The 13,855-nt window shown below is 47.8% G+C and overlaps 1 protein-coding gene and 1 pseudogene across 1 annotated transcript; both read right to left on the reverse strand.

Moving 5' to 3' along the window:
- Positions 1-2,868: 2,868 nt before the first annotated feature.
- On the reverse strand, positions 2,869-6,811 carry LOC136546943 (equilibrative nucleotide transporter 3-like). The gene is made up of 9 exons (XM_066538896.1): positions 6,578-6,811; positions 5,622-5,687; positions 5,407-5,511; positions 4,910-5,065; positions 4,669-4,812; positions 4,470-4,575; positions 3,852-4,027; positions 3,588-3,748; positions 2,869-3,477 (listed from the first exon to the last, which is right to left on the reverse strand). The coding sequence occupies exons 2-9, from the start codon at positions 5,655-5,657 to the stop codon at positions 3,111-3,113; spliced, it is 1,251 nt and encodes a 416-aa protein (XP_066394993.1). The 5' UTR covers positions 5,658-5,687; positions 6,578-6,811; the 3' UTR covers positions 2,869-3,110.
- Positions 6,812-8,357: 1,546 nt separating this feature from the next.
- On the reverse strand, positions 8,358-13,163 carry LOC136546944 (equilibrative nucleotide transporter 3-like; annotated as a pseudogene).
- Between the last annotated feature and the right edge of the window lie 692 nt (positions 13,164-13,855).

Below are 13,855 nucleotides of genomic sequence, written 5' to 3' on the forward strand. Positions count from 1 at the left end.
CCAATACGTGTCAAAGGCACTGACCAGCGAAGACCGTTGACAGATGAATAATCGGCGAAGGTCCTTACTGACACATGCCCTGCTGAAAGTTGTAGAGAACCTTGATTGATGAAAGCCACTGACTGATGACGGAGGCTGTTGACTGATCGAAGGCTGCCCACTGACTGATGACGGAGGCTGCACTGACATATAATGAAGACCAGTCTCCGCCTAAGATGGGCGGAGGCCGGCCTCCGCCTAAGACGGGCGAAGGTTGTTGGCTGTTGAATACCACTTACTGGAGAAGGCCATTTGTAGATGAATATTCACTGACTCATAGAGGATCACTGAGTTATCTGATAAGTGTTGAATATTCCATGAGAACCACTGACTGGCGGAGGTTATTGACTGATTCATATCATTGTTGGGCAGATATATAACGAAGGCTGATCACTTAACGAGAAGAATTGCCTGCTGTAGAGTATTGACTGATTTGGCTTGAGGAGGTGAAAACACGCATATAACGAATGAAAATATATTCTAAGGGAGGATAAGAGATACTTACAGTACTGGTGACCTGCATGTTATTGAAAAAGAGATTCGACAAGAGTTGAAAATTATTTTAAGTTTAGCCGGGTCAGGACCAAGCATGTATAGCCACTTAGGCCATGCTTTGATTGTGGCGAAGGCCACGAGAAGATTTTTGGTCACATTGGTGACAAGTTGTATGCAAGGTATTTAAATTTTGCCTTAAGAGGCGAAGGTTAGATCAAGAATGCGTCAAAATAAATCATAAGAGCAAGAGTACTAGGCATTAATTAAAAACTAGCAAGAATTATTCTCTCGCACTAGATTGGTACCTTAGGTGTGGTGTATGCGTTGGATCCCCAAGGTTGCAAAGGTAGCATATATGTGATCCAAATCTCTGAAGGCTTATATAGATTCTGCACATCTTTTCATAAACAGAGTAAAGGCATCATAGTGGCTAGCGGAAGTTGTATGATCAATATGATGAGAAGACCTGGTTACGAAATCCAGACTCATAAAACTTTTTACTGGATTTTGCGAAGTTATTAGCAAAAATAGAAATAAGAGTAGAGTACGGAGTTATCAAAATATAAAAATGTGAGCAAAGATGAAATCAGAGGATAGTGCTACTTTTATTTCTGAAAGCCTTCTAATCTTTGTAGAAACTTTTTTAAGTAGTAGCGGCCGAAGGATTTAGGAGTTCGGCTAAAAATTCTTCTTCTTTTCTTTCTCTTTAGATCTCAGATAGTCTTTACGGAGGTGTAAGTATGTCGTACACTCATACCTTCGCCCAAAGGTTCTTACCGTCCTTTGAGGTTCACTGCCAATCTGCTAATGAAGTCGTTGCAACAAAGGCTAAGCCGAAGAAGGTGCGCCGACGAAGGCAGGTCGGAGAAGGTCCTCTGATGAAGGTCTAGCCAGAGAATGTCCATGATGAAGGCCAGTGGCGACTGGCGAAGGACGGGCTGGAGAAGGCCCGCCGACGAAGGCTCCAACTTCTAGCTCTGCAAAAAATTTCGTGCCGAGCACGGTGGGCGCCACTGTTGAAACATCGGTTTCTAACAAGAGTGAGAAGTGGGCGGAGGCCTTCGTTTTAGGTCAGGGTCTCCGCCCGAGATGGGCGGAGGCCGGCCTCCGCCTAAGATGGGCGGAGGTCCCTGAACGCAGCGCACTCCTGTCGGACAAAATCCTCTGTCGGAGGCTCCAGACAGAAGGTCGCTAAACGAGGGATTCAGTAGGCTTTGGCCAAGTAGGAGTAAGAGAAAGGGGCGGAGGCCCTCGGCTTTGGCCGATGCCCCGGACTCGAGCTTTGGCTCAGGCTCTGTCTGAAGGAGAGAGTGAGGATCAAGTACCGACTCACAAGAACTAGGGTTTCATAATTGCTTCACCAACCTCCCCCTCACAGTTACAAGTGTTCCCTATTTATAGGGCTCAACTACCACTTTACAGAGTTTACAACAGTGCCCCTCAACTGCTACGGTACATTCCAGGAATATTCCAGCCTTAGTGTCTAACCTCAGGGGTGTTCTCATCACACCGTCTCGCGATGTCTTCATCTTGGGCCTAAGCCGACGCCCACTAGAGGCCCATCAACTGTCCCCACGTATGCCTTGCTGACCTGATCGTTCCTTGATGGGCCTCCGCCGCCCTAGGGAACACCTTTGCCACGATTACTGTGCTTGGCCTCCACTGTCCCGGGGAGAGCCTCCACCGTCCCGGGGAGAAACTCCACCGTCATTCTTGTACTAGGCCTCCGCCGTCTTGGGAAGAGCCTCCGCTAGCTAGGCCTTGCCGTCTTGGGGAGAGCCTCCGCCGGCTAGGCCTCCGCTGTCTTAGGGAGAGCCTCCGCCGGCCGGGCCTCCGCCGTCTTGGGGAGAGCCTTCGCCGGCGAGGCCTCCGCCGTCTTGGGGAGAGCCTCCGCCGGCCGGGCCTCCGCCGTCTTGGGGAGAGCCTCCGCCGCCTAGGCCTCCGCCGTCTTGGGGGGAAGCCTCCGCCGGCTAGGCCTCCGCCGTCTTGGGGAGAGCCTCCGCCGGCCGGGCCTCCGCCGTCTTGGGGAGAGCCTTCGCCGGCTCGGCCTCCGCCATCTTGGGGAGAGCCTCCGCCATCTTAGGGAGAGCCTCCGCCTGCTAGGCCTCCGCCGTCTTGGAGAGAGCCTCCGCCGGCTAGGCCTCCGCCATTATTCCTTCATCAGGCCTCTTCGAGGGGGAGTTGACCCATACTCCATATGGGCTCCCCCAACAACGTGCCTTTAAACCCGGCTTGATCCACTTTTTTTTTTCATCCGGAACGGTGTTTTTCTCCCACAACATTTCATCTGGAACAGTGTTTTTCATCCAGATTCCTCCAGAATTCCTCCAAACGAACAGGGCCATATTTCATTCCAGAATACTATACAACATTCAAAAGTTGGAACAGAAAGGGAGTGATTGCATCTGAAAGAGAATTTCAAATGTAGCCAGATTACAGTATCCGTGTTCTCTCACTGACTCGTATAGCTACCTAAACACAGAAGAAATTTTCCTTTTTTAAGGAAAAACGAGAGGGGAAAACAGTGATCTAAAACCCAATCGATCCCGCACAGGAACCACGTGCAGAAGACGTACTCACCAGCCCTTGCCAATGAGCCAGAGCCAGTCGAGCACGACGCCTGAGAAGAGGCCGCCGAGGAGGCAGACGATGAGCACGTTGCCCAGCGCGTTCTGCTCGGGGCCATTGTAGCCGTTGGGCGCCTCCATGAGCACACACACGGTGAGGTACCCGTTGGTGAGCCCCAGGAAGGAGGTTAGGAAGATCATGTACCCCTGGTCGCCGTATTTGGCCGTGAAGTAGAACGCCGGGATGAACAGGAACCGTGCCAAGACAGCCGCCATCATGACCTTCCGGGAGGTTAGCTTCAAGCACGGGATCAGCGGCACGTACCTCCCGATCAGGTCCCACACATTGTACATGGCAATCAGCACAAGTGCGTACCTGAAAATATAAGATTTCTCAGAAATCACAAGCATTTTTAGTGTTCACGAAAGAAACATCAACAGATTGGAATTCTGATTTGTAGAGCGCATCAAAGCAAGAAACTTCACCATGATCCTAGGTTGTGTTCTCCAGTGTCTTCAGACAAAAATCCTGGGAAGATTGACAGCGTCAGGACGTATATCAGGTAGATATCGATCGCGTAGTCGATGTTCTGCATGAGCAGCTCTTTAGTGGTCAGACGCTTGTATTTCTGTGGATCCTCCTCGATCTGCACGAGTCACCCACTGAACATCATGAGCATTCGGATCTCGAATGATAAAGTTGCAGCGAAACGCACAATTGTTTGGTATCATCACAGGGGGAATGCATACTTGTCCCTGTTGTTCAGCGATGATCCCTGCAGCAGCAAGGTCGCTGGCAACAGTCTTGCTACCTTCAGCGGCTGCCTTTGCACGGTAGTACTTCACGATGGGTAGTTTGCCGAAGACGAACGTGTATAGCAGGAGGCACACCAGCTCGAACAGGCATGTGATGGAAAAGAACAGTACTGCACCAAGTAATGAAAGACATGTTATTTGACAGACAAAGATCATGATCTTCTGTGAAATTTCTAGACATGATTGGAACAGGGCCCAACGGCACATCAAAGGGAAGAAGAGAGTTATGAACAATCTTGTTGATGAGATCATTGGATCATTAAATCCTATCTGATAAAATAATCCAGGAAATGCAAGTATAAGACCTTGGTCAAAACAGATGCAAATCCATAGGTCTAGTTGGCATAGCAAATAAATTCTCAAGAAAAGATACCTAAAATGCACACAGATCTAAACCGCCCATAGTATAACCTCACGCTTTTGGCATCCCATTAAATTCCCATGTTTGCTTCGGAATCATATACTTTTATTTTGGAAGTGTCAAGATTTGTTTTCTTAAACCAATAAATAACTTAACTAAATCTGAAAATGTTTCACAAAATTCTGACTTACTAGCTCCAATGCGAAGACCATCTTTTGAGCTCTCAAAAGCTGCCTTGGTAATTAATCTCAAAGCTGATGTGAGAACCCCTGATGCAGCTAAGCCTGCCATGAAGGACTGAAAACCCAAAGTGCAATACAAGTCATGAAAACTCTGAATGACTGAAAACAGCAGCATAAATGACTGAGAAAAGACAATGTGAGATGTTACCTGAATGAACTCTGGGCACATTAAAGACAGGTCGCCAACCAATGCGCCTTGACAATTAGCATCAGCTGTCCCAAATATGGCGCTAATTATGCATACACCAATGAAAACTCCAAGCCCACCATGTCCTTTAGTTGCAACATCCAGCTAGAGCAACAAAACGTGATTGCATGAGCTCATATGGTGGTATACTAATCTGTACTGTCCTTTTTTTTCTTTAATGTTGTGAAGGCAATGTGCTTACAATTATCAATGCAAAGGAACCGAGGAAGAAAAGGGAAAACCCTGCAAGATTTCTCAATCTTGTGTTCATCTTTGCTTCGTAGTATGTCATGATGAGGGTTATTCCAAAGGCAAAAGGCTGGTAAGATAGCGTGAGTACTCTTGTTGGGTGGTAATTCTGCAACAATAACATATTTGTTACAAATTTGAATGTATGGATACAACAAATACTGCAATGAATATGGGACTAACTTTATCTTCTCAGTAACCATTAAAAAATGGACTGAAATTAGAACGTTTGAGAAACCATATCAGTAGAAATGCAATTAATAATATCATTGGCTAGTGAGACATTGCAATATTAACTGTTTGAATATCTGAATAGAATCAAATCCTGGTTCCATTCAGTTTATTCGACGAAACAAAGACAAATCAAGGATGCCACCCCCCATGTTTTTCAACTTTGCTGCTAGCCTGCTACTCTGCTACACTGAAACTGAACTCATTCCAATCATGTACCGGGAAGAGATGGGAGTAGTAATCTTCAATGGTGAGCATACTGTTCCACGCGAAAAGGCTTCCATTTCCCAAAAGCCAGCAGACAAGTATACCAAGGAATTTCCCCTGTCAATTTTCAGAAGCAACCTCATGAGTACAAATCAATCTGCAGCTCATACAACGCTAGATGGACCTGTATCTGAATTCGCAGAACAGATGAACAGAAGCGAAGATACCTTAGGTGCCTCTGCACCTGCTACGTCCATGCTCATGGCAACTGTATATGTTCACCTGCTGTGTGCCTATAAAGAAAATGATTCAGACACGTTATTTCGATTTAGACATCAGGAATGGAAAGAACTGAACAAAGACACTTCGATTCTGCTGTCTGTCAGCTAACGAGCTCACAGTCCACAGGTTAGAAAAAAGGAAGTGTTTCCCAATCACGTGTGGTAACATATCTAGTACTAGGATGATTACATACAGATTGGCTGTCCAAAGACGCAGACTACAGGAGTAGGATTTCCTAATCTTATCCCGATGGAGGGAAAAGAAAACAAAATGGAACCCGATATCCCTGACCCCACGAGAGCACGAAAGAAGCCTCAGCGAAAAGGGGCGGCGAACTAGGCACATCCCCACATGCGATGCGTCTTGAGCCGGGCTGGAGTTTATAGGAGAAGTTTCAGACGTGCAAGCCACCCGTCGCTGCTACTCACTGGTCACTGTTGCTACCAACCACCGAACTGGATGGAAGGAAGGACCAACAATTCACGGGGCGAATCCGATACGACGCGGCCACCGCTTTTTCTCTGTGCCAGAACAAGAACAAGCGCGGGCGGCCGTCGTGCGTCGTGTTCCACGCCACAAAACATTTATTAAACTCTGAACACACTAGTCTTCTATTAGCAGTAGATGAGCAGATCTTCTTCCCCTTGGACTTGGAGGATGGACGGATGAAACCCGCGAGGAAAAAAAAGATTCCGTCGACGGTCGACTCAGCCAAGCCAAACAGGCAGGCGCGTTAGCTAGCGACTGGCAGCAGCCGAGAAATCACGAGGAGAAACTCTCCAATCGTCGGCGGCATCTCTGTCACTCCGATGCCTTCACCAGAGACAGAGGCAGAGGAGAAGAGCCGAGGCAGAGAGACGGGACGGGACGGGAAAGGGAGGAAGGGTTAGCAGCAACTCACCGGCCGGCGCGGGGGCCAAGTCTCGGTGTCGTCGGCGGCGCCCAAGAGCGGCTGGCGGCGGCGCCCAAGAGCGGCTGGCGGCCGCCGAGAAAGCCGGGGAATGGCAACGACCAGTCGACCGCGACCCAGGGAGTGCGGGTTAGTTAAGCGAGCGCGCGGTATCTTGATCCGACGGTGTGGTGTTTATATAGCAGTTGAGATTCTAGGCGCGGACGCAGAAGAATCTCCGGGCAACGTGTGCGTTTGTTCCGTGAGGGAACAGCGGCGCCATGGCCAACCACCGAACGGCGGGGCCGATGGATGCCTGATTGATTGCCTGCGGGGTTGGAAATGGGACGGCGTTCACACCGTCTCCACGCTCAGCGTCAAAGCTCGTGACGGAAAAAATATATATATTGACGCCTCGGCGCGTGAGGGTGACATTTGACATGGTGCCGTGTCAGCTTATATATTTATATACAAATTTAGAAGGTTATATCGTGGTGCTAAACATGGTGTTAGATTCCATCGGATTTTAAACGGATGATGATGGCTGGTAAGAGATGGCCAAATTCGATCTCATCTCCGTGGCTGTCGGCTGAAAAGCCACGGTGGATCTCGTCTGCCACTGCTAGCTCTCAGCCTATTCGGCTGCGGCTGAAACGATCGTATGAATGCTGGCTGATTTAATGTGAGAGAAAAATACTGTTCTGGTTAAAAATTTACGATCGTTTACGACCAAGCGAACATGCTGTCTATCATTTGCCTCCATTCTGCAAAGGGATGGTGCCATATACAACAGCGTGCAGCTCAATAAAAGGCACTCTGTTTTCTCTGAAGCAAGATATCCATTCTTCCGAGCGCAAGCTCAAACAGCTCGTGCCATCGCTGGTCGCTGCACAGGGAGAATAATCGCCCAAAGTGAAAAGGCTCCCAGCTCGATTTGACCTAAAATGTCGAGGGGACAGCGACATCGGCCGTCATGGGACGGGAATCCGCTAATCTCAACCTCAGCCACCCGCCGTCTCACTCAACATTGGAAAACTGGGATCCACTCCCTCAATACATTTTTTCTTTTGAAAGCGTGCTAGCATTTCTTTCTTTCTAAAAAAAGTAGTTGGTTTTGTTTGTACTAGTAGCTTATTCGTGCACTTAGTTCACATGACTAAAGTTCGCTGGTTGGTTTCTAGGCTGATAAACTCGACTGGTGCTGGTTTGGTGTGAGAGAAAAATATTATTGGCTGACTGATAAGCCCTGGCTGAAACCAACAAGTGAACGTGCTGTAAGAAGCCTGTTTGATCCATTAGCTACTAATAATTAGCTAGCTAATAATTAATGGCTAATATTAGTTGCTACGAGCTAGTTTGGTCTAACTAATGAAATAGTTGTTAGTTGAGTATTCAACCAACAATTAACTAAATTATTAGATAGACTTGTTTGAATCGAGGAGCTAATTATTAATAGCTATCTATTAGCTCCTTAATCCAAACAGGACCTAGGGTTCTCATCTTGTCCTCTTTTCTTTGCCGGCCATGTTCGTTTGGCTTATAAGTCGTACTTTTTCAATCAACGAACAATATTTTTCTCTCGCAACAAATCAGCCTGCAATGCTTCAACCAAGCCATCCGTTTGCTTCCAAGTCTCAGCTTTTCCTGCACGCTTTCCGTAGTCAACGATGCTGACAACATGTAGCTGTGCATGACTGTATCAGATACCTTCAATTATGGGTGGTTTTTTTTTGCCATATAATTTGAGCAGAACCGCTCTTCAATCAGGTAGAATATCTTTCCCATCAAAAGATAGCCTGTGTATTCAGTTTCAAGCCTCTCTTTGCATTTGTGGAACATTTGCAACTTTTGCTCTACAGAACTGGAGGAAAAAAAATATACAAATTGGTACATAGTATTATATATTCACAAAATTGTACAATTCAGTCCAGACCCAGCGTGCCTTTTCCCTTTCCATTAGTTCTTGTTCCCACCCCTTCTTGGCCCAAAAAGAGCTGTAAGCTAAACCTGAAGTCCTGAGAAATACAGTCAGTGCGATTGGAATCGAAACCTTCGGCACAAGATGAACCAAATGCTGCTAGGCGCTTGATTGCAACCACACATCAGACTCCAAGGACAGGAAGAGCTTGTGCTACACCATCTGATCACCACCCTTTGCCTATGAGCCACACCCAGTCGAGAACGGCCCCGCAGAAGAAGCCACCCAGGAGGCAAAGCACAAGCAAGTTGCCCAAAGCGTTTTGTTCTGGTTCCTGCAGGCACCATCGTGTACACAACTCGATCAGATGTTGCAAAATGACAACAGTGATTCTCTCATGCTGAGCTCAAAGCATTTATACGCTAACCTTGTACCCTTTGGGTGCCTCAATGAGGACACAGTGAGATAGCCATTGCTCAAACCGAGGAACAACGTTAGCATGATCATCCAGCCCTGATCGCCATACTTTGCAGTGTAGTAGAATGCAGGAACGAGTAGTAACCGTGAAACAACAGCAATTAGAAGCCCCTTCCGAGACCTCAGCTTGATTTGCTCAATCAGGGGTACGTACCTACCAATCAGATCCCACACGTTATAGCTTGCAATCAAGATGAGTGCATACCTGCATAATGATGTGACATGGCGTGAGTGGATCCTTTCGTTTGCTAAAGTAAACTACAGAAGTTCAGATAGTTACCAAGATCCCAAGCTGTGTGATCCAGTATCTTCAGCTAAAAAACCTGGGAAGATGGACAGAGTCAATATATAGATCAGGAACATGTCCAGCGCATAGTCTATGTTCTGTAGTAGCAGTTGCTTTGTGCTCAAACGCTCCACACATGAAGGGTCTTCTTCAGACTGAAAAAGTCATGAAAAAATTAGCTGCGACAGATCATATGCAATTATAAGAAACTTGCTGCGAGTTTAAAAAAAAAAGATACCATTGGATTTTGGCTATTTTCCACGCCACCAGCAGCAAGATCAGCAGCTACTGTCAAAGATCCCTCTGAAGCTGCCTTTGAACGATAGAACTAAACAATTGGCAGCTTGGGAAAGGCGAAGGCATATAGCAGGACACATAGCAGCTCAAAAAAGCATGATATTGAGGAGAAGAGCACTGCATAAATTGTAGCCCAAGTAAATATATCAGATGAAGTAAACAGATGCAAATGTAATTTTATCAACAATTGTTTCAACATACTAGCTCCTTTGCGAAGTCCATCTCAGGAACTCTCGAAAGCTGCTTTAGTTACAAGCCTCAGCGCAGAGGTTATCGCTCCTGATGCAGCCAATCCAGCAAAGAAGGACTGAAAATAATAAAATGGATCGACCTATAAGTCAATCTACACTTCAAAATGTGTTTCTTGAATCTTTCCAAGAAAAAAAAAATCTTGTCAAGTGATACCTGGATGAACTCTGGGCACATCAGAGAGAGATCACCCGTCATCCCACCTTGAACATGACCATCAGCAACCCCAAAAGCAGCAGCAACGATACATATGCCAACGAAGGGGGCAATTCCACCTCTTCCTGAAGTTGCAATATCCAGCTGCAATGTTTAAGAAAAGATCAGTGAAAATGTGAGATATGATAGTGGATTAACTATTCAAACAAGAACGTCTCAATGCAATTAGTCATACTTACAATGATTGCTGCAAATGAGCTCAAGAAGAATAGAGTGTACCCCGCCAAATTGCGCAACCTAGTGTTGACCTTTGCCTCATGATACGTGAATACGGCAGTTGTGGCGAGGACGAATGGTTGATATGTAAGTGTGACAACTCTAGTGGGGTGATACTTCTGAATTCAGAAAGCATAAAACAGTACATCATTTTATATCAGTAGTTTCAACACAGTTGGAGAACTTAGTAGAGAACAACAACACAGTATGCATATCGTACCGGGAAGAGGTATGTGTAGTAATCTTCAATAGTAAGCATGCTGTTGAACCCAAAGAGGCATCCATTCCCCAGAAGCCAGCAGATGAAAATGCCCCAATGTTTTCCCTGTGATTAGTGTACCATTGTTACAGAAACCAAAATATATTGAGTGACAAGGTTACAAGGACCATTTCACAGAGGAGAGCTAACAAAAACCTGGTTTGAAAGTGCAGGGTCTTCTTTCTCGTATGCCATGTTTTGTAGTCACTTTGATGGCCCTATAGATCGAAAACAAACATGAGAGGAAAAGATCACACAAAGATATGCCGAATCACTTGGAACACAAAGAGTACTTATGTGATGGCACTCTAAGATGACGAGCTGTGAATCAACCTGGAAAAGCAAGAGAAGCATATATAGGCAGACGACCAGGAAGTTTGCAGGGGCAAAGGAAATAAAGAGCAGACTAGGAAAGGTAATAACAAGAAGAGGCTGCACCCAGGGGAAGACTAAGATGGGGTTAGATGAACCAACAGAAAATACAGATGGGATCACGATGGAAGTATTATACAGATGCCTACTTCATAAGTTGACTCTAGCACATAGGGATCACAATCACATCCACACATGACGCTGGGCAAGAAAAATTGGTGATAACAAAGACACATACCCATTGTTCAGTGGCAAGTGGGAAGTATTTTAACATTTTGAGTCTCGGGCCTGGGGATAAAACAAATATAGTTCGTTGAATCATTGTACTATTTTTTTTCAAGGATCTTTGAATCAATGCATGGACAACTATTGCATTCCCATTAGTACATGGTAACCCATGCTCACCAATCGTTGCATAATTGTATGGTGCATAATCCACGCAAGCAGAACAGAGTAAGTTTCCGTGTTGCCTAGAGCACATGCCAATGGATTTCTGGTATATATCAATCAGCACTAGGGACAAGGCTGTGATGCCTTATTAGCGTCGTCCAAAGGATTTGGTCGCAAAGAAATGGACGGCATCTCAATTCAAGAACCCTACCTGCACCTTTGGCTGTTCATCAATAAACTAACTCCCTCCAATTCTGCTGTTGCAGCAGTCAGCACTGAGCCACTCGCCGCCGACAGTGAGGCCGGCAGAGTTGACACAAGGCCGAAATACCACCATGGTGATAGTGTCGAAGTACCATGGTGCCTGGACACAAGCGAATACAGGATGTGGAACGAACTCTTACCTCAAAGAAAGTCGACGAAGCGACCATCATGAGCTGCATACCTCGTATGGCCGTATGGGTATATATGCGTGCGGGGCGAGAAGAGGAACCATTCCAATCGCCTTAGCCTGAGAATGAGAACATCGGCTAGTATTGGCCCTCATTTGTGCAATTTCCGAGCACGAGGCTTGGCCGCGCAGGCGACCAACAGTGACAGGGGCTGATCAGGAGACGGGAGGAGAGATACCACAGGACGGAAGCATCAATCTCCTCCCCCATGGAACGCGCGAAGAGGGGGCGGCCAGTTGGGCGGGGTTGATCAGGAGACGGGAGGGAGTAGACAGTGGCGGAGCTCGCCCAAAAATTTAGGTGGGGCAGAACATATTCTCATCAGATGTCCGGCTCTTGACGGGGTGAACAATGAGATCGGCGGCGGCGCCCTGGATTCTTGAAGACGTGCGCGGACCAACACAAGCACCAGCAGGTCGAACACCGGGAGCCTCGCCATGGCAAGTATCTCCACCTGGTCGTCTCCATCGACCGTCAAGCGCCACGCACTCACCTGTTGCGCCTGCTCACCAACACCATCCCCCACCCCCTCCTCCGTAACATGCGCTGCATCTTCTCTGTTCTAGGGGCCGGCGGCGCGGCGGGATGCAATGCTGCAGCTAGGGGTGGCGCGGCGGGCTATAGCCTGCAGATAGGGGCAGTGGAAGCTAGGGGCGGGCGGCACCGCTGCAGCCAGGGACGACACGGCAGCTAGGGCGGCGGTGCGGCGCTCTGACGCGTACGGAAGGAGCCAAAGGAAAGAGACGGAATGGAGTGGACTTGGGGTACCTCCGCATTTGGGCTGATGCTTGATGGCCTATTGGGCCTTACTCGACCGCTCGGCCTTCTTCTCGCTTAGGCGCCGCTCGACCTTCTTCTCGCGCCAGCAGAGAGTCGCGCCGCGTACGCCCGCCACCGCTGGACCGCCTGCTCTGCCTGGGAGATGCCGCGAGTGAGGAAAAGGAGGAGGGTGGGCTCCTCCATGCCGGAGGTAGGTGGGGCAACTGCCGTATGGGGAGCTCCGCCTCTGGAGTAGAGATACCACAGCAAGGAAGCATCGGTAGATCTCGTCCTCCCGCGGAACGCGCGAAGAGGGGAGGCCGCAGTTAAGCGGCGCCGGCGGCGGCGGCGGCGAACATGGTGGCGTCGGCGCCGAGGAACGTGGCGCCGACCTCGGCTCTAAATGGCGTGGCGCCGAGGTCTGGGCCAAAATGGCCGAGGCCAGCCGCTCACGCGCACCATGTTTCTTAGTTCTTCCTCCAGTTCATCCGTCGGCTCCTCGTACTCTCTCCCCACCTCCTGTTCATCCGTCGGCTCCTCATACTCTGTCTCCCCCTTCCTCCTCCCCCCTCCCCCACGCGCCCCCTCCTCTGATCTCTTAAATGGAGTGGTAAAACTTCGATTAGAGATAGAGATTCGCTAGAACAAGGTATCCTCTCCTCCTCTCCCGATCTGTATATACTGATTTGGTCTATTTGATGTGTATTTTTATAAACCCTAGTTTCACTTATAGACTTGGTGCGTTACCATGAATTGTATTGCAATGCATGTCCGGATTTGATGAGTAGTCTGGGGGTTTTCCATGAGGTTTTAGTGTGGTTTATCTTACTATTTATTAAGAGTATGAGATTGATTTGTTAATACATTTTGAACACTGCACGAATCGTATTTTGAACACTGCACAAGTCGTATTATTAAGTCTGACTTTATAGTTCAACAATATAGTAGATCAAAATAGTGTAGCAGTAGGATCTATTTTTATACAGTTCGGCAATTTGCAATCAACACATTCAACAATCGTTTTTTTGTTGTTCAAACAGATGGACAAACTAGTAACTTTGCATCATGGAGGCAGTGTGAAGAGAAATGATTGTGGTACTGTCGAATTTCATGGAATGCAACATGTGTCTATGCTATTTAGGTCTCGACCATCATTTAGTGAACTGGTTGTTCTATTGGGAGAGAGCAAAGCGCACCCCTTGCCATATCACGTGCCTGGTCCGTGATCTAGGTGGCGCGAACCGCGAGCGAGCTTGTCTCATGCTCTAGGGCTAGCTCGAGCTCATCGCAGACCAGCTGGACGGCGATGCGCACGTCGCTTTCCTTCTGGAGAGTGTCCTTCACCTCGTTGAGCTCCTTCTCCAGGCCGCGGCTCTTCACCACCTCCGCCCCGAGCTTG

Source organism: Miscanthus floridulus, chromosome 3 (assembly GCF_019320115.1).
Source record: "Miscanthus floridulus cultivar M001 chromosome 3, ASM1932011v1, whole genome shotgun sequence".
NCBI lineage: Eukaryota > Viridiplantae > Streptophyta > Magnoliopsida > Poales > Poaceae > Miscanthus > Miscanthus floridulus.

What these genes read in the sequence shown, in the direction of transcription:
- LOC136546943 (XM_066538896.1), bottom strand. Translation starts at nt 5,657, where the DNA reads ATGAGCATGGACGTAGCAGGTGCAGAGGCACCTAAG. An exon ending in GTTCCTTTGCATTGATAATT is followed by an intron (nt 4,813 to 4,909) that starts GTAAGCACATTG and finishes TTGTTGCTCTAG; the next exon opens with CTGGATGTTGCAACTAAAGG. An exon ending in TCGCTGAACAACAGGGACAA is followed by an intron (nt 3,749 to 3,851) that starts GTATGCATTCCC and finishes TGACTCGTGCAG; the next exon opens with ATCGAGGAGGATCCACAGAA.